General features: G+C 44.3%; 1 protein-coding gene across 3 annotated transcripts in view; it reads right to left on the reverse strand.

Moving 5' to 3' along the window:
• The window catches only part of STUM (stum, mechanosensory transduction mediator homolog), an 87905-nt gene extending 73742 nt beyond the window's left edge, over nucleotides 1-14163 (reverse strand). For 2 of the 3 annotated variants that reach the window (XM_084828641.1, XM_084828643.1), the window contains exon 1: nucleotides 13638-14115. In XM_084828641.1, coding sequence (XP_084684767.1) covers nucleotides 13638-13845 — 208 coding nt within the window. In that variant the 5' untranslated portion in view covers nucleotides 13846-14115. Of the gene's footprint in view, nucleotides 1-13637 lie in introns of all 3 variants that reach the window. The other variant, XM_084828642.1, reaches the window with a different exon arrangement.
• Between the last annotated feature and the right edge of the window lie 6755 nt (nucleotides 14164-20918).

Below are 20918 nucleotides of genomic sequence, written 5' to 3' on the forward strand. Positions count from 1 at the left end.
CTGCTTCTTGCAAAATTTAGGCTTAAATTGAAGAACGTCGGGAAAACCACTAAACCGTTCAGGTATGACCTCAATCATATCCCTTATGAATATACAGTGGAGGTGAGGAATAGATTTCAGGGATTAGACCTGATAGACAGAGTGCCTGAGGAACTATGGACGGAGGTCCGTAACATTGTTCAGGAGGCAGCAACAAAATCCGTCCCAAAGAAAAAGAAATGCAAGAAAGCAAAGTGGCTGTCTGATGAGGCTTTACAAGTAGCTGAGGAAAGAAGGGAAGGGAAAAGCAAGGGAGAAAGGGGAAGATATACCCAACTGAATGCAGAGTTCCAGAGAATAGCAAGGAGAGACAAGAAGGCCTTCTTAAATGAACAATGCAAAGAAATGGAGGAAAACAACAGAATGGGAAAGACTAGAGATCTCTTCAAGAAACTTGGAGATCTCAAGGGAACGTTTTGTGCAAAGACGGGCATGATAAAGGACAAAGAAGGCAGGGACCTAACAGAAGCAGATGAGATTAAGAAGAGGTGGCAAGAATACGCAGAAGAACTATACAGGAAAGATCTGAATGTCCTTGATAGCCATGATAGTGCGGTCACTGAACTTTAGCCGGACATCCTAGAGAGTGAAGTCAAGTGGGCCTTAGGAAGCATTAGTAACAACAAAGCTAGCGGAGATGACAGTATTCCAGCCGAGCTATTTAAAATCCTAAAAGATGATGCTGTTAAAGTGCTGCATTCAATATGCCAACAAATCTGGAACACTCAACAGTGGCCACAAGACTGGAAAAGGTCAGTTTATATTCCAATTCCAAAGAAGGGCAACGCCAAAGAGTGTTCAAACTACCGCACAATTGCGCTCATTTCACATGCCAGCAAGGTGATGCTCAAAATCCTACAAGCTAGGCTTCAGCAGTATGCGAACCGAGAACTACCGGAAGTACAAGCTGGGTTTCGAAGAGGCAGAGGAACTAGAGATCAAATCGCCAACATTCGCTGCATCATGGAGAAAGCAAGAGAATTCCAGAAAAACGTCTATTTCTGCTTCATTGACTACGCTAAAGCCTTTGATTGTGTGGATCACAACAAACTGTGGCAAATTCTGAAAGTGATGGGAGTACCAGACCACCTTACCCGTCTCCTGAGAAACCTGTACGAGGGTCAAGAAGCAACAGTAAGAACCAGACATGGAACAACCGATTGGTTCAAAATTGGGAAAGGAGTACGACAAGGCTGCATATTGTCACCCTGCTTATTTAACTTCTATGCAGAGTACATCATGAGAAATGCCGGGTTGGATGAATCACAGGTCGGAATTAAGACTGCTGGGAGAATTATCAACAACCTCCGATATGCAGACGATACCACCCTAATGGCAGAAAGCGAAGAGGATCTAAAGAGCCTCTTGTTGAGGGTGAAAGAGGAGAGTGCAAAAGGTGGTTTGAAACTCAACATTAAAAAAACGAAGATCATGTCATCTGGCCCTATCACTTCCTGGCATATAGAAGGGGAAGAAATGGAAGCAGTGACAGAGTTTACTTTCTTGGGCTCCAAGATCACCGCAGACGGTGACTGTAGCCATGAAATTAAAAGACGCTTGCTCCTTGGGAGGAAAGCTATGGCAAACCTAGACAGCATAGTAAGAAGCAGAGACATCACCTTGCCGACAAAGGTCCATCTAATCAAAGCTATGGTTTTCCCAGTAGTAATGTATGGCTGTGAGAGCTGGACTATAAGGAAGGCTGAGCGCCGAAGAATTGATGCTTTCGAACTGTGGTGCTGGAGAAGACTCTTACGAGTCCCCTGGACTGCAAGGAGGTCAAATCAGTCCATCCTAAAGGAAATCAACCCTGAGTGCTCATTGGAAGGACAGATAATGAAGCTGAAGCTCCAATATTTTGGCCACCTAATGCGAAGAGAAAACTCCCTGGAAAAGACCCTGATGCTGGGAAAGACTGAAGGCAAAAGGAGAAGGGGACGGCAGAGGATGAGATGGCTAGATAGCATCACGGATGCAATGAATATGAACTTGAGCACGCTCCGGGAGAGAGCGCAGGACAGGAAGGCCTGGCGTGCTATGGTCCATGGGGTCACGAAGAGTCGGACACGACTGAACGACTGAACAACAACAATAAATAGTATTGGGAGTCAATCTTCTTCTGTGTTGGCTAGCTGGTTAACTACCCTGTTGCTCTTGTGTCTGGGGCATAACAGGCAACAAGATCCAGGATATCATGCTTCCATGTTACTCCACAAAAGAAAATAAATGGGATATATACTTTCAAGCACTTGAAAGGTTGTCACAGAGAGGAAGGCCAGGATCTCTTCTGGATCATCCCGGAGTGCAGGATATGGAATAATGGGCTCAAGTTACAGGAAGCCAGGTTTCGGCTGAGCATCAGGAAAAACTTCCTGACTGTTAGAGCAATACGACAATGGAACCAATTACCTAGGGAGGTAGTGGGCTCTCCCACGCTGGAGGCATTCAAGATCAGGCTGGAAAGCCATCTGTCAGGAATGCTCTGACTTGGATTCCTGCATTGAGTTTCCTGCATACAAGACTCAGTGGTCTTGTAGGCCCCTTCCAACCCTACTATTCTATGATTCTATATGTATTTTTAAACATGCAACTTAAAAACAACAACAGTCCAGGGTGCTAAATCTTGGCAAAAATGTCGGGAATCAACATTTGAAAGTAGCACCTGTGAACTAGAGGAACTGAAGGAACAGGGAACAGAATGTGGAAGTGGTAGTGGAATTAGAGAATGCACCTGGAAGGAAGACATTTCCTGGGTAACCAGAGCCAACTCATTTTCACGTTAAATAACCTGAAAGACTGGTTTCTGTGGAAGGTTGCACACGCGCGCGCACACACGCACACACACACACACACAGAGGCATGTCTCCAATGAGAAGGGCAAGCGCATTCACACTGAGCCCACTGCACATAACATGTACATAACCTAGACCCAGTGTTTGATCAAGATCCGTTACCACTCCAACAGACACTCTGCATTCTGCAGCCACTGAGAAAGCTCAATTTTCATTGGGCCATTTTTTATGGTGAGGTAACATCCTTAGGTTTCTTTCCCCAAAAGATGTTTCTCTTTCTACAAACTTTGGAGTTTCCCCAAGCATGCTAATATCTCCCCTGTGTAGCCCCTTTTGGCTACATAGCTGCTGAAACTCAGCACCCGAGTTCGCAGTTACTATATATACAACATATTTACGCACACAGCACCCACTGAGACCTGTCAAATTTGTGCAATTAAAAAAAATTAAAATAAAGCCTTAATAAATTGACCCTCTCCTTCCATACCATTCATCTTCTTTTACCTTCACCATAATCTTCGTAATGCATCTGGTCCACTTAAAGGACGAATTAGATGAACAGATACCCAGCCAACTGTTTTCTTCCACGCATGTTCTCTAATCTACATCAATGGCACTCCACACATTAAAATTACGCACATATCTTTATTCATTTCTAGATTTTTAAAGTTGTTTTGGGCACAATCTCTGCAGAATCTACAGTACTGGGATTATGTAGACAAAATATGGCATGTAACGTATTTTTTAAAAGATGTTACGCAAGCTCAGACTGAAAAGTAGCAAGTCATTGTTATCACAGGTTTTACAGCATCAAAATAGGAATCTTGTAGCCTTGGTTATCTGAAACTCTTGACTCATAGTCAAAAGCTCAATGGATACTTAATATCTTTTTCATGTTTTTATTCTCATAACATTGCCTGAGGAAGATTAGCCTGAATGATCATGACTTCCTCAAGACTATCTAGAGAGCTCCTGGACTGGGCAGATGTTTCAACAGGGGTCTCCCTCATGGAGGATGCAATCCTATCTGGATAGGTGACCACCTATCCAATGCAGGGCAGGAGAAGTATGGAAGGGATTGTCCCCTCCATGCTTCAGCTGCCCTGCACTTGCAGCTAGACAGCCGATTTTGGCTGTCTAGCTGCGGGAAGGCGGAGCAGGGGAAACGGCTGCCAAACACATTGGATGCGTTGTACCGGCATTTCTGCCTTCCCCGCCCCGGAACGCCCCGTTTCCGCCACTCTGTGCTCCTCTTCTGAGTACGGAGCCATTCTGAGCTGCCTGTGAGGCAGCACGGGAGGGGGGAAGGTCAGTTCTCAGGGAACCAACCTCAGATCGTGGGCTCCAAAGTCAGTTCCTGGAGATCGACGTATCCTATGGCTGTCTAGCTGCTGATTAGCAGCTATAGGATTGCTCCCTAAGAGAATGAGGAAGCCCCCGTTCATATGAAGCTCCATATGTGCAATGAAACCCCCACATACACACTGGAGTCAATGGATCAGAGATATTCCTTCCCAAAGTAATTGTTATGAAATAACAAGTCCTTCTCTGTGTTTTTACAATGAACAAATTTAAACAAAAAACAAATTCCTTGTTTTTACAATGAAGACATTTACAGTCTGAGGTGGGGTACATGATCCAGATTACCACTCCCAGGCATTCAAACAGGACTTTTATGAATGGTTACAATATTTTAAGAATGGTTACAATATTTTAAAAGGCATTACTTGAAATACATTCATGTGGAAATACATTCATGTGTGAACATACATTAGAGAAGAGGAAGGTAGTGAAGTAGGCAAAAGTGTAATGCATTGACTCAGAAGCACACTAGGGTGCCAAAACTGCTTCCCACACTGACTGGCACACAGCAGCTCTAGAAGGTACATGGTCTGTCAGTTATGGGGCACAGCCAAGTCCTCCTCTCAGCTCTTATCAGCAGCATACAAAAGAGGATACAAACTACTGAAAGCAGCAAGGGACACCAAAACAGAACTTTCTTTCCTGCCCTATCCAAGCTAGGTTTTACTAACTAGAGCTTAAGCTACATATAATGTCAGTGCCAGCTCCTAGTTTTTGGAGGGCCCTTGGGCAAGACACCCTTGATGGGCTCCCTCTCTCAGTGAGCCGACCTTCTCACCACCATTGTCACCAGCTGCTTCTCATCCACTTTCTCATCACTGCTACCACTTGCTTGACAGGCTGAGCACCAGTGAGAAAGTAGGTAGTGGCATCTGCTGCTCCTCCTTTTCACCACCACCACTGTCTGGGCCAGAGCAAGAGGCAGGTGAACAAGGCAAGTAAAGAGGAGCTACTCCAGGGGGCTCTTGTTAGTGGGTTTCTGCTGTGATGTGGGACCTTGGCAAGTGCCCGATCATGCCTACCCTTGATGCTGGCCCTGTATAATGTAGGTCTGACCCAAGCATGTATAAAGCAAGGAATAGGGGACTTGATTTAATGAGCCAAAGGAGTGCTTGAGCGAGAGAAACTGAATCATCTCCCCTGTTACGGCTCACCTCCTGGTAGTCCAATGTTCAAATCAGAGATTTCATCTCACAATGAAGGGTGGGGAGGTGTTTCTAGGAGGTGGGCAAAGACTGAGCCATGATTGAAGGACTGCTTATCCTCTCTGCAGAAGCAGTGGTTATTTAAAAAGGGGGGGGCACTGTTATGTGCCACACAAAGTTTTAAAGAGAACAGGGAATGGCTGTTCCAAACCTTGGCACAAATTTCACCCACCCACTCTGAAATGCCCCTGCAATTTGGGGGCTGTAAAGCAGGCAGCAAATTGCGAGGGGAAGGCAGATCAATTTTGTGCAGCATTGGTTCAAACTCCCTTTCTTCCAGCTAGGCTCAGATATTGGAAGCAAGTCCAACAGAATAAAAGCATGGCTGGGAGGAAAACTGACTGTGGGTAAGTAAGCTGTAGGAGGGTTTAAGCTTCACACACCTTCCCACCCTTTTCCTTTTAAGATATATTATCCCCTTTATTCATGATTGACAAAGATTGTAGTAATTTGAGCCTGAGCTTAGGAAGCAATGAAAATTATTTTGGACTGCAAACCAAATGAGATTTGATACCTGGACTTCCCAACAGTTTTTGTTCATAAATAATGATCTGGTGGGAGGGCTGAGGAGTAACTAGTCAAGTTTGGATGAGACCAAATTATTCAGGATGGTGAATGGACAATAATATGGCAAATAAGGTTCACTATAAGTGTAAAGTGATATACACTGGTGCGCACACACACAATTGCACATATATACTAATGGTATCTGGACTGTGACTTATAGTGCAATCCTGTACATATCTACTCAATTAAGTCCCACTGAGTTCAATGGGGCTTACTCTCAAGTAGGTAGATATAGGACTGCAGCCTTAGAGTGCTTCCAAATAAAGCTATTTATTTATTTATTTATTTATTTATTTATACATAAATACATGCATTTCTTCATTACCATGCCTCATTCATGGAATTTTACAGGGGACCCAGATGACATCGTCTTCTACTTCTGACCCTCACATGTTTTCCCACTAGTTCTTTTATCTTTTTTCCTTACTATAGAAAATCTACTAAGGAGGCAAAAATGGAATAGCTGACAAAGCCTTCTAACTGGTAGCGCTACGAGCTCTCAGCCTGGAAGCACCCTTAACCAGGAAAGAGATCGTGGGGTCAGGGATACATCACCACTCATGTGCCTCCCTGCATCTCCCTCCATAGAATCATAGAATAGTAGGGTTGGAAGGGGTCTACAAGACCATCAAGTCCAACCCCCTGCTAAATGCAGGAATCCAAGTCCACATTACTGGACATTAGTAGCAGGGAAACATCTAAACCGGGTGGCAGAGTCTGTGTGTGTGGAAATGCTAAATTTTAGAACAACATTTTGCAAATACCACAAGCCACGTAGGCTTCATTCGGATGCAATGAGTAAGCCTCAGGGTCGTGAGCTTCCCCCACCCCACTGCTTTTGGTGCAGCCATTAGGAAAAGATAGGAAACATTTGTTTCCATGTTCAACTAAATAGTGTTTAATGTTACATCTGAACTGTGGTTAATCTTAACTATAGTTTATTGAAACCAGCTTCATAAACAATGGCTTAAAGTTGGCTTGTTTCAGTGAGCTGTAGTTAAGACCAACCACAGTTTATTTGGGTTTGACAGAACACAAAATTGTGGTTAGTTAAAAATGGAAGGAGGCGCTTCCAGTCTCTGCTTCACAGCTCTGCTAGAGGAGAGGAGGGGATGAAGGAGTACACAAGCCTGCATCTTGAGAACCATTTTCTTGGTGGAAAGGTGGAAGTATAAATCCAATAAATACATAAATAAAATCTGGACCTCTCATAACGTTCTGTGAATAGGCAGGGCAATTGCAGGATAAAAGGCTTGCCTGGAAGCACTCACAGTCTCTCAGCTAGCATCCCCTATAGTGCCCAATCATGTAAACTGTGAAGGCATTTCTAAAATTAAATTATCCATATTCAAATTTGTTAGCTATTTCATCTCCTGTTTAAAAGCCCTACAATAACAAAGTACCTTCTAAAGCAGTCTTCCCCAACTGGATGCCCACCAGATGTGCTGGAATGCACTTCCATCACTCTCAGCCAGTATGGTCAACACAGGTTGGGAATGATGGAAGTTGCATTCCAACATATCTGGAGAGCACCAGGTTGGGGATGGGTGTTATAAAGCAAGAACATATACCAAGGAAATCATCTGGAATTAACTCTACCATATGGTCTTGTCCTAGACAACCTCAGGCTAAGGAATTTGATAGCTTTTTTTTATATAGCAACTATTAGTAGTATAGGTATGTTGTCTGTCTTAAACGTCTCTTCCATGTCCGGATTCCTTTCCCTCATAAAGGAATATAATTGCAGAAAATGTATTTTAATGTTAGCCAGGGGACAGAAAACACTTTAAAAGGGGCTCATTAAAGCAAAAGTAATTAAACTAACCAAAGAGAAGGTCACACTACTGAGTCATTGAAATTCATACTACTGTGCCATTAGAACTAGAATAAAGCCTTTCCCCCCACTTTTCTTGAAATATTTTTTTAAATTAATATTGCTTCCTGTCATAACTACTCACTGCTGAGCACTTTTCATCATTGGCACCCAAGGCATATATACATATAGTCTAGGAAAGATATGGGGATGGCGGGGAAGCACTGAACATGGGCAAAATTAGAACAAAAGCATTTGAAAGTATTTTTCACTCAGAAATGATAGCTGATTAACATATCTAAAATCTGCCAAAATCAAAGCATGGGAACACCCTCAAATTTGCATTTTAAAATGGTTGGCCATGTGCTAAACTGCAGGTAAGCAGTTTAGTAAGCAGTCTCCTTGAACTTTTATTGTTTCAATTTTGTAACATCTCAGTGACTAGTAATTAGTTACAATCAAGGTCTAAATATGCAGACCCAGGAACATGGTATGGCATTTGTTATATGTAACCACACTATCAATAATAATAAAAGAGGATGTGTTTCTTCTGTCTGTCAGTGCTATAGCATCAAAACTGTGAAACCTACACATATGAAATTTGGCATGCATATTATTTATCTATTTATTTATTTGATTTGCACCCTGTCTTTCTATCAAGAAAAACAGCACTCAGAACAGCTTACAATCACAAATAAAACTTGATTAAAACAGTAATAAAAACAAATACATTAAAACACAATTAAAAACATAACAACAGAATAACAGACCTGCTCAAACACCAAAAGCTTGCTTGAATAAAAAGGTCTTTGCCTCTACTGAAGGGATCTTAGGGGTAGGCACCTCAGGGTTATTTGGTTTTTAAAATGCATTAACTTTAATTAATTTAAGTGAGTCTGTGTGCTTGAAGACTGCAGTTGCATCTTCAGTCATTGGGTGGAAAGTTTCCTTAACCAGCACATAAGGAGAAATTACACTCACCTGCAGATTAGCATACAGATGCAATTTTGAAACGCAAATTTGAGAGTATTCCTGTGCCTCGATTTGGGCAGATTATGGATGTGTTGATCAGCTATCATTTCTGAGTAGAAACACTTTCAAATGCTTTTCTTACAATTTTGCCCACATCGAACTGTATTTTTTCTTGACTAATACATTACGTGAATTGATGGTTGACTGCTTTTACTTCCATAAAGACAAGAGCTCTGGTGTTAAATTCACTGCCAAAAGGAAGAAATCAGGGTGATGTGAATGCAAATTATCTTAGTGGTGATGATGTTTTTAAAGACTGGGTGATGTCAATGTATTTTTTATTGCACTTTTATAGGTTATTTAGCTGCTTCAAGTAATTTGTTGCCGTATGCAATTTTTTGTTGCCGCTCACCCTGACAGTGAAACAGATGTAATCATTTTATAAACAAATCTACCTTTGTAGATATGTCTCAAAGCCAATACTTTTCACATCCCAGCTGGATCTGGAACAGGCATCTGATGGTCTCTTCAGTTGCCTCCCTCTGTGTTGGATACCTTCCCATAGGGCAGTTGGTCTTAGATGACTTGGAGGGGAGGGAAGTTGCACACTGATTTTGTACATTACTGTCCATTATTGGAAACACAAGAATCACTTCCTCCATCAGCACTTCTTTGAAAGTCCAAACCTACCCCCAAGCTAAATTATTCAGGACTGATTCAGTGTCACCCCAACTCTAATATTCAGAGATACATGCATCCTGGTTTCCTGTTTCAAGATAAGCAGAGAGCACAAAGTGGTTTCAATGCATTTCTTATCAAAGCAAGGTCACTTAAACAGATGACCATTTTCTAGAAGTTAACCTGAGTGGGTTAGATGGATTTGCTAGAAACCAAGAACAGGAGGTTCTGGGTTGAGTCCAATGTCAGTCTAATGCAAGTTCCATTCATTTCAGTGGGTCTACACTATGTAGGATACTAATATTGGATTCAACCCACTGATCCTTTGTTCTATTCATAGGACAGCACAGGATCAATGCTACAATATACTCCAAAGAAAGGGTAAAAATTCTTACTTTCTAATTAAAAATAAAAATCAATTTCTAGATTGCAAAGGATGTTTGAGATTGCTAGTTTCCACAGCGAGGCTGTTGTACAAGTGTACAAGGGAGACAGTCAGATGGTTTTTGGCATCACTTCCAAAATGTTTTAAGCATTCATATTACGGCATTTCCATCATTACTTTTAAAAACAAGTGAAAGACATCTAGTAAAGTTGTTGTTGTTGTTCAGTCGTTCAGTCGTGTCCGACTCTTCGTGACCCCATGGACCATAGCACGCCAGGCCTTCCTGTCCTGTGCTCTCTCCCGGAGCGTGCTCAAGTTCATATTCATTGCATCCGTGATGCTATCTAGCCATCTCATCCTCTGCCGTCCCCTTCTCCTTTTGCCTTCAATCTTTCCCAGTATCAGGGTCTTTTCCAGTAAAGTACATGCTATTAATTCCTGTTTCAGCATATGGAGGGTAAATATGCTTTTACTCCAAGAGGTGGAAGATGCTGATGCGACTAAAGTGACATTCTCTGCTTCCTCTCCCATGACTGTGCTCAGAGAGGTGAGAAATGATAGAAAAGCAAACGAATATCGCTGATTCAGTCTATAGGGTGATTTCTTAAAAGGCACTTCTGTCAATTTATTAGGGGAGGGGTGGTAGCTTGGTGGTAGAGCACATGATTTGCATGCAGGAGGTCCCAGGCTGAACCCCTAGCACCTTCAGGTATGACAGGTAAAATTCCTGCTTGAAACCCTGGAGAGCCGCTAGCAGTCAGTGTCAAGAATACTGTCCTAGATGGTCCAATGGTCTGACTTAGTATAAGGCAGCTTCCTATGTTCCTAATATACAAAATAGCAATAATGTTTCATTTCATAACAGGATTAAGAGAAACCACAGAGCAAACAAGTAGTAAATCATGTTAGAGAAGGCAAAGCATTATGGTGGCAATCCTATGCCCAGTTTCTTATGAGTGAGCTTCAATCAACTCCGAAGCGCCATGCATAGAATCACGAAACATATGGCTATGTCTGGGATGCAAAGCAACATAAGGAAGAGACAGGGCATGTCCTCTCTAAAGAGTACTTAAATTTAAGAAATATACATACACATGTAATATTTAAGACTATAATAATAATTAAAAAATCCCTCCATTTCAAGTGGGATAAACAGATGGGGTACCTTCAGCTCTTGAACACCTTGTAAACCACCCTGAGCTCCTTAGAGGAAGGATGGGATAAAAAAATTACTGAATAAATAGATAAAGTGGGTACTAGAGTACAATGATGAGAGAGAGAGAGAGAGACAGAGAGAGAGAGAGAAACTAAGATTCAGGTAAGCCATCTGTACTGACAGGCATATCCCAAACTAAAGACCTAATATACTGATGGATCCCATTTGACACCACTATTATTTAACATGTATTATTGTTAATAGCGTGCAATACATGGGTAAAGTTTGGGAATGAGCCACTATTACAGGTATTGTTTCTGTAGTACACTGGATCAGTAAATGATGTGGTGCTTTGTCTGTTTTTCTCACTTCCTCATTTAAACACCAGTGATCAAGGAATAAAGTATTTAACTTCTCACCAGATCTGGAGTATTTAAACCCAACAGCAGCTCAACAGAACACTATTCTACAGTGTGTTGCGCAGCAGTGTCCTCTGGCTAAAAAGCTATTTACAAGGGGACAACATAGCATACCAAACAGAAAGCATGTCATTTTTATCAATGCCAACATCTGTAACACCTTATCTCACTGAACGCTGTCCAAGTGGATGACAGCCAGTTACTTGCTCTCAGAAGGAGCTCTGCCAATTATTCCTTGGGATTTTAAAAATTATTATTATTGTGTTGCTTCACAGGCTTCAATCATTCTTTTTATATTACTCTCTCATTTTCACTGCAAAGTACTTTATAGTTCTATCATTTACATTTTAATCCCTGCCTTATCATCTCACCAAAGATATATAAGTGATTTTAAAACTTAACATACTACCCAATGGAGAGGGGGGAAAAGCATACAAAAGGAAACTGCATGCCTATGAAAGGTGCAGATATTTTGGGGAAGAAAAGAGTAACTCTTACTATCAGGTTGCCACTTTTGATCCAACAGCTGCACAACAGGTAAAAATGCAGCAGATGGAGCTTTATTCTAGCATAGAAATAGTTTTCCCCGTGCTGCATCTTCATGTCACGAAAGGCTACATTTACGGAGTTTGGGCTCTTATGCAGCTATGAGGAGGTATGAAATCTCTCACAAGAACTTTATCTTTGAGAGATTCTGATTGAGGATTTCTCCAGCTATACAGTACAGCCCCATCATACCTTAAACACCTGAGCTGTTTCATTCCTTGAAAAAGTAACATTTCCCCCTCCCTTCCTTCCATACAGAAATCCTTACAGATATCAGTAGAGATGCGATACCTTCCTGCATGAATTCATTGAACAACAGGGGTAGCCAACAGAGTAAGGCAAGAATGTTCTGCCCTGTTAGCAGAGATCCACAAACCTTATCCCTAAAACAGAGAGTGTATGTTTGTCATCTCACTATTGAGGCAAAAGTTGCTTGCACCTCTGCTCCCCACCCATCTGCAAATGTCCCAAGTTCCCAACAAGAGTGAGAGGCACACATTGGATGAAGCTATACAGTGTATATCAACAAGCTTATCAATCACTGTGGGTTTTGGATTGATTAATACTGAATATAGACTACTCCTGGCTCCAAATTCAAAATCATCTATATAGATGAGAGTCATTGCACATACTGAAAGAAACATCAGCAGTAGATTCAGAGCAAACTGAAGAAAGTACTTCTGCACATATGTCCATATAAATCAATTTATGGGATTTGATGCCACATGATCTAGTAATGGCTACTAACTTTGATGGCTTTAAGAGGAACATAGACAGATTCGTGGAAGATAAGGCTTGCTCAATGGGTACCTACAAGTTGTGATATATAGAACCTCCAGATTCAGAGGCAGTATACCTCTACCAGTTGTAGGCTTCCTGGATGCATGTGGTTGGACTAGGAGACTAGACGGACCTTTGGTCTGATCCAGCAGAGCTCTTCTGCGCTCACAGTGGGAAACGAAACCCACCCTGTGCAGAACATCAGGTCTCCCACCCCCATCTGTGAAAATACTAAGAATAAGGTTTTTTAAGTGGCTTAGCTTATCCAGGTTAAGGGTGCAATCCTATGCATGTTTAGCAAAAAAAAAAAAAAAGGCTGGGGAATGCTGTGAGTAGTAGTACTTTTTTTCTGCCTAAACATGCATAGGATGTGAGCCCTAAGTGGTATATATGGGCCTTCGTTTTCTCCAAGCGCTCGCTCCACCCCCTGCTTCCATCTCTCAGCCTGGCAGGCAGTCCTGACTAGTTGGCGATCTTGCATTCATAACCACCTCCCTACCACGACCCACTTTCCCTTCTCCCAAGTAACAGAAAGCAGCAGGTTGCAGGGAACTAATTGGCCGCTTATCAGTTAGAGTAGCCGCCAGAGAGGGAAAGCGAAGGCGCTTGCCTAATAAGAGGCTCCCCGTGGCCCCCGCCCCTGAAGTGCAAGAGCGACATACCGACGCAGGCTGGAGGAACTCGACCAGCAGCCATCCGGCGAGCTTCTCCGGGCTGCAACCTCGCACATGCCCAAGCCCAGATCCACGCTCGTCCAGAGAGTGGATCTCCCCAGATCCCACAGTACCTCTCCCGCGCCTCGGGCGCACCCCGTTTCCCCCACTCGGGCAGTTTTGCACGCGCAGTCGTGCAGGCGCCCTCCGCCGCGCGTGCAACGGCTCCGCGCCGAGAAAGTCCCCGACGGGCAGGAGCTGCGCGCTTACCTAACCCCGGCACGAAGGTGTTGAGGAACAAACAGAGGACGGCCACGGGGAAGGGCATGTAAGGGATGGCGGCGCGCAGGGGTCCCTTCTTCTCTCGCACTTGCACCACCACGCCGCCGGAGGAAGAGGCGGCGGCGGCGGCGGCCCCCCTCGGGGCGTCCCCTGCAGCTCGCCCGGCAGAGTCCCCTTCTTTGGGGCCGTGGTCCATGACGCCTGTTGAAGCGGGCTGGTGAGCAACGAGGGAAGGGGAGACGAAGCGGCCGCGCCCCACGAGAGTCCCTGCCCGAGTGAGGAGCTGGAGCGGGCGTCCCCGTCTGCCTGAGGAGGCGCCGGAGCCTCAGGAGTGGGGGGAGCGCGAGGCGAGGCGAGGCGCGGAAATGAACACGCGCCCAGGCTCTGTCGAGGGCGCCGCTTAAAGAGACAGCACCGCGCGGCGCACGCTCTCGGCCTCTCCCTCGGCTGACTCGCTCCCTCTCTCGCACACGCTGCCCTCGCGCGCCCCGAGTGGTTTGGCCCGCGCGACTACGCGCGCGCGCTTCGCCTTCCCAGCGGAAAGCGCGCATTCCCTCATTTCGTCCAGATCCGCCCTCCGGTGTCTCTTCGCGGAGTCTCTCGCCTTCCAGTGCTCGAATCGCGCAAGATTAGGAGGACCTACCGCGACCCCCCTCCCCACGCACACGCCCGTAGCTGCTGGTCGTGGAAAGAAAGCTACAGCGGAGCCATTAGTTTGTCAAAGTGGGGGAGGGGCGGGGGGCGGCGGGGCCTGGGGATTTTATTAAGACTACCCCTTCCCAGTGGAGGCAGTGGGGCTGTGAATCTGTTCTGGGTTTCAGTCAGAACTGTACGGGAGCAAGGCAATGTGCTGAACCCAATGGGTTCAGCTAGCTAGCTCACTTAGGCTCCACCCTGCCTCCTCCCCACCCAGCCCAATTATTCTATCTCAACTGCGCAGAAATAATAAAACCCATTTATTAGGACATGGGCCCCCAACAGGGGCGTTGCTAGGGTCTTAAAAGATCCAGGGCACAGGCCCATAACACAAATTTGCATACACACACACACACACACACGTCTAAGCACAGGTCTAATATATATATGTGTGTGGTGTGTGCATGCAGTGTGCTTGTGTGTGTGGAGATAGATTACATACATAAGTGTGCACTGACCCCCCCACCCCACTTCAACTCAGTCCCTGATTGAGCATTTTGGAAAACATCCTGCTCCGGCCAATTTGTAGTCAGACCACTTCAGCTCAGCACCAAACCTGAGTCAAGGTTTAGAAAAATGAGTCTATGATTCCTGTTGACTACCATGGGAAATTAGAAAAAAAACTAACTTTTTTCTCTTGGTCAGAACTGGATAATTTCAGGCATAGTAGTCCCCTAGAAGGGATTACACCTGCCCAATGTCAGAAAAATATGTGCAGGGTTTATATTTTGATTTTCTTTTAAAGGGAACTGCCAATAATGTTTTAATTCCTTGGAAGAATTGGATAAAAATTTCAGGATTCATTGCCCCATCAGAGGAGATCATGTCTGCCAAATTTCAGAATGATAGCCACACAAGTTTTTGTGTAAGAGTAGCCTTGACATTTTGAGGTCTCCAAAAGAGGACAGACTTATCTCCCTATGTTCCTTGTGGACCATTGTTCTGAAAGTTACAGACAGCCTACAGTTGTCCTTAAGTAAGAAACCAGCAAAGTTTCAGAAGGATAGGTGCAGCAGTCCATGTGGAAGTTCTCCAGTTTGGGGGAGGGAGTGATTTGCTTTCCCTTCCATTCACACCTTCCCCAATAGTTAAATTTGGGTAAATTTGTATGAAAATGCACAGGTCATTAGAGGTGTCCCCCAGGCAAGAAACCTGCAAACTTTCTGAAGGATATACATGCATTATAATTTAGAATGACTAGAATTTATTTACATTTCACCAATGTTAGCAGCAGGGGAACATGGGTGGGAAGGTGCAGTTGCACTCATGTCTTGCTTGTGGGTTTCCGATGGGCATCTGATTGGCCACTGTGTGAACAGAATGCTGGACTAGATGGAGCTTGGTCTGATGCAGCATGGATCTTCTTATGTTCTTAAATAGAGATTGCATCTGAGCATGTGCAGAATGTTCTTCTTTCACCACTGAGCGCTTTCATTCTCCCCCTACCAATTCTGTTCCTCTCCATGCAACCATCCTTCCTCATCCTACCATCCTCCAGCAACTCTTCATAAAAACAGAGGTCTTGTTTTGTGCAACTCCTCTCTATGCACAAGCTCTCATTGTATCTTCCTCCCCATAACTTCATTTGTGCCAAGACTTCACCAGGATTCAGCCAATGAGTCTGTTTTCAAAACTAGGGCTAAGTTATGGAGAAAGTTATCTGAGCATGCACTAAGTGCCTTTCCCTCACCACTGAAGCTAGAGTTCATGCAACCCCCCCCCCCCAAACTCACAAATGACAAAACATGCATAGGACTGAGCTGAAACAGAATTGGGTGTGCACTGTATTAAGCCTGCTGTACCATGCTCACAACTGCAGAATTGTTGACACTGACTGGCAGCAACAGCTCTCCAGGGTTGCAGGCAGGATTCTTTCCTAGCCCTACCTGGAGATGCTGGGGATTGAACGTGGGACTTTCTGCATGCCAAGCATGTGCTCTGCCACTGAGCTACAGCCCTTCCTATTACTGGGTAATGGCAACTGACAGACAAAACAGCCCAAGATTTGAAAGAAAACCACTTTTCTCAAAGGCTTGACTGAGGAGGAGAAAAACCAACCCTCTTGTCTGGTTGTTGTTGTTGTTGTTGTTCAGTCGTTCAGTCGTGTCCGACTCTTCGTGACCCCATGGACCATAGCACGCCAGGCCTTCCTGTCCTGCGCTCTCTCCTGGAGCGTGTTCAAGTTCATATTCATTGCATCAGTGATGCTATCTAGCCATCTCATCCTCTGCCGTCCCCTTCTCCTTTTGCCTTCAGTCTTTCCCAGCATCAGGGTCTTTTCCAGAGAGTTTTCTCTTTGCATTAGGTGGCCAAAATATTTGAGCTTCAGCTTCAGTATCTGTCCTTCCAATGAGCACTCAGGGTTGATTTCCTTTAGGATTGACTGATTGGACCTCCTTGCAGTCCAGGGGACTCGTAAGAGTCTTCTCCAGCACCACAGTTCGAAAGCATCAATTCTTCAGCGCTCAGCCTTTCTTATAGTCCAGCTCTCACAGCCATACATTACTACTGGGAAAACCATAGCTTTGATTAGACGGACCTTTGTCGGCAAGGTGATGTCTCTGCTTCTTACTATGCTGTCTAGGTTTGCCATAGCTTTCCTCCCAAGGAGCAAGCGTCTTTTAATTTCATGGCTACAGTCACCGTCTGCGGTGATCTTGGAGCCCAAGAAAATAAAATCTGTCACAGCTTCCATTGTCTGTTTATATAAAGTCAAATACAGTTCAGAACTTCTCTTGCCCACTGAAGAGAATTCTCTTTAAGAATTCCCCAAGATATGCTCTGGGTGGAATAAAGAAGAGAAAGAACAGGATAGGGGAGGGAAGGGAAGGGAAGGGAAGGAAAGAAGAAAAGAAGAATGGTGATTGGAAATGTGTGTGGGGGTGGGGGGTAGAGAGAATTCCCTAAGCCAAGTGGCTCCTTTCAGAGAGGTAGTAATTCAGAGGAATTTAGGAGGCTGTGGAGGGTTTGTAAGGATTGCACGTACTTAAATGAACTTTATGAGGTAAGGTGGCTGAGGGCTTTTTCTAGCTTTTTTTAAAACTGTAGAACCTATTTAAAAGCCCCAACAGTTTCTCAATCATGACACCACATAATCCTAACCCTCTCTTTGGGATTATTTGAGTCCTACAGCTATTTAGGAGAAATTAAAATGGAGGGGGAGAAAGAAGTTTGTGGAGGCTGATTGGATCCTTTGCTGTACTGAAGCTACTAAACTTCTGCAGAATCCAAAGGTTCCAGTTCGGGACAGTAAAATCTGATGCTGTGTGAAATACCAGTATTTTACATGGAGATCTTTCTTCCCTTCCTTCTCCCCCTTTAAAATTTCATTGCAGGCAAGCTCACAACAGTGGGCATGTAAGAGCAGAGAAGAAAAGTAGGGGGAGAGAAATTTTTTGCACCTCAAAAAAACCCTACACCAGAGATTAGGGATAGTGACCTCCTAATGGTCACTTTAAATACCTTCTGATTAGGATCTCTAATCCCCTGGGTGACTTGACAGTTTTTACTTTTTGTTTTAGACTGAGCAAAGGAGGCTTTACGCATGGCTAGCACAAAAGCCACTGGACCTGTCTGAAATTTGGTAGGTTCAGTCAGCTCCATAGGGCCTGCTAGGTCCTCAAATTCCATGAGTTTATGTGGAAGTGCAAAATATTATAGATCTTTACTTTGACAGATTTTCTTGGAAAAAGCAAATTTTACTTGTAGCTAGCACAAAAGCCACTAGATCTAACTGTCTGAACTTTGGCAGGCTCAGTCATCTCTATACGGGCTTCCAGGTGCCCAAATTCCATGCACATATGTGGAAGCACACAAAAAATACAGCTCTTTGCTTTGACACATTTTCTTGAAAATAGCAAACTTTACCTGTGACTAGCACAAAAGTCACTGGACATAACTGCCTGAAATTTGGCAGGTTCCATCAGCTCCATGGGGACTACCAAGCCTCCAAATGTCATGTATTTATCTTACAAACTAAAAAAGATATGGCCGTTTTGTTTTCCAATGCAAGTCAATTGGAAAATGTAAAAAAAATGGCAATTAGGACAGCTCAAAAGATCCAGGGCCTGTGCCCAGGTGAGCCAATCCATAATGATGCCCCTGGTCCCCAACCTTTTTTGGATCAGTGAGTACATTGGGAGAGAGTGTTATGTGGACACTCTCCCAAATGACTGCCAGGGGGGTGGGGGGTTGCCCATTCATAAAATGGCTGCCATGGTAGGCATAGGTGGTCACAGAAGGCCAACTAAAGCCTAAAAGAAAAGAAACTTGCCCAAGAAACTAAGTACAAGGCAGAGGTAGGGTATAATCTACAAAACACAAAACTATTGTTTTGGCCCCAAATAGAAATACTGCTGGAGGACAGCACTTTGCATTTCATCATGCCTGTGTCCCAGTTTAAAAAATAATTTTAAATATCTTAAGAAATAGAATAAAAATCAGGAGGGCCAGGGAGCCTGGTGGGCAAGAGAAGTGCCGATGGGCACCACTTGGGAGACCTCAGTATTAGGACAATATCTTTATTAGGCCAACTCAAAGGTCACAAAAGAGTGTGCAAGCTTTTGAGTTCTCCGGAACTCTTCACCAGGCCAGATGAGAGACAAAGCAAAAGTGGGGAGTGGCTAAAGTTGAAGCCATAGGGTTTTATTGAACTAGTCCTACTTAGAATAGACCAATTGAAATGAATGGGACTTAAATAAGTCTGCAGTTAGTCACAGGCTTAAAATGGAATGTGGGAGGAGGTTCCAGACATTCAGATTAGGTTCTACTAGGTGCTGTGATAATTTCGGGCACTGGACTGATTGATGCACCGGACAGTCCCCAGTCATTCCATCTTTTCCTGGTAAGAAAAAAGATGGAAGAAGTGGCACGGAAACACAAGAGGTTTACACATCAAAGACAACAATCCCCCATAAAATTCTGTGAGCAAGGCTGGGCGAGTGCACAATAAAAAAAAACCTTGTCTGAAAAATACTCTAGGTCTGTTGGGATGAGGAAACAAAAAATGATCAATCCCCCATTTTTGAAAGTATAAAATCCAGCTGTTACTCAGAACAACAGAGTCTTGTGGTGTCCAGGGCTGGCCCAATACATTTTGCTGCCTGCGACAGGGTAGCAAATGTGGCCCACAACTCACCCAAGTCAAGGTACAAGTATCCAATGCCAACCCAAAGTACCTGAGGCAGAAAGCAACTTGCCACGTGGACCTTCTCCATCCCAGTACAAATCACAACAAGGTTTTCAATGGTGGCCTAGAGAGCCAGTGTGGTGTAGTGGTTAGAGTGTTGGACTGGGATTTGGGAGATCTGGATTCTAGTCCCTACTCAGCCATGAAGCTCACTTTGGGCCAGTCACTGACTCTTAGCCTAAAATACTTCACAGGTTTGTTGTGAGGATAAAATGGAGAGGAGGAGGACCATGTAAGCTGCCTTGGGTTCCTTGCAAGAGGAAAAAGGGTGGGGTATAAACGTAATAATAAAGAAATAAATTGGAGCTTGCTGAATGGCACAGTCTCTATGTGGTGGGTATTTTAGGCAGCCACCGCACAGTCACTGCTTGTGTGCATTGAAGCAAAGTGTTGTAGTAGGGGAACTTAATAAACTAAGGATCCACAGTATGGCAGTGATCAAGACAACCAGGCAGAGTTAAAGGTAAAGCTGTCATCTCAAGCAACAAAATGCAGTACCAATAAGGAGCAGTTTATTGGTACTTCACAGCTGACCAAAATTGCCACTGTAAAACTGCAACTTTAACTGAAACCTTATGTGTTAGGGTGCAATCCTATTGGGATAGACAGCCATCTCCGAACTTGGAGGCGGCCGCATATCCAATGCAGAGCAGGAGAAGCGCGGAAGGAATCGTCCCCTCCACTCTTCAGCTGCCCTGCATTTACGGCTAGACAGATGATTTCGGCTGTCTAGCCATGGGACCTCAGAGCGCAGGAAGCAGTGGCCGGACGACACGCAGGATGTGTTGTACTGGCATTTCCGACTTCCCCACCCCAACATGCCCCCAGGAATGCCCCATTCTCACCACTCTGCACTCCTCTTCCAAGCTCGGAGTGTGGGGCCATTCCGTGCTGCCTACGAGGCAGTGCAGGAGGAGGTGGAGGTCAGTTCTTGGGAACTGACCTATCCTATGTCCATCTAGCCACTGACTAGTGGCCATAGGATTGCTCCCTCCATCTTTAAGGTGCCACAAGACTCTTTGTTGTTTTTTCTACAACAGGCTAACATGGCTACCCCTCTGGAAGATGCTTAGGATTATACAGTAAGAGTGCAATTCTATGCATGTTTAAACAGAAAAAAGTTCTACAATTCCCAGCATTCCCCAGCCAGCTATGCATTCCTAGCCCTAAATCACTAAAGATCCTAAAGATGCTCGTCATTTGGAAGCAGAGTGAGGGCGGTAGTAGTGGTGCTACCAGATTGCTGTATGCAGACATATCCCAGCCATGGATGAAAGTGACAAATACACATCTGCTTATGTCACTGCCTTAGAAGTGCCATTATTATGCTGATGCTGTAGGCAGCTTTTTAATTATAGATTTTGACACTAAAAAGCCGCTTGCAG

This window comes from Heloderma suspectum, chromosome 1 (genome assembly GCF_057233095.1).
Source record: "Heloderma suspectum isolate Gila_16-S chromosome 1, 16-S_ref, whole genome shotgun sequence".
In the NCBI taxonomy this organism is placed as follows: domain Eukaryota; kingdom Metazoa; phylum Chordata; class Lepidosauria; order Squamata; family Helodermatidae; genus Heloderma; species Heloderma suspectum.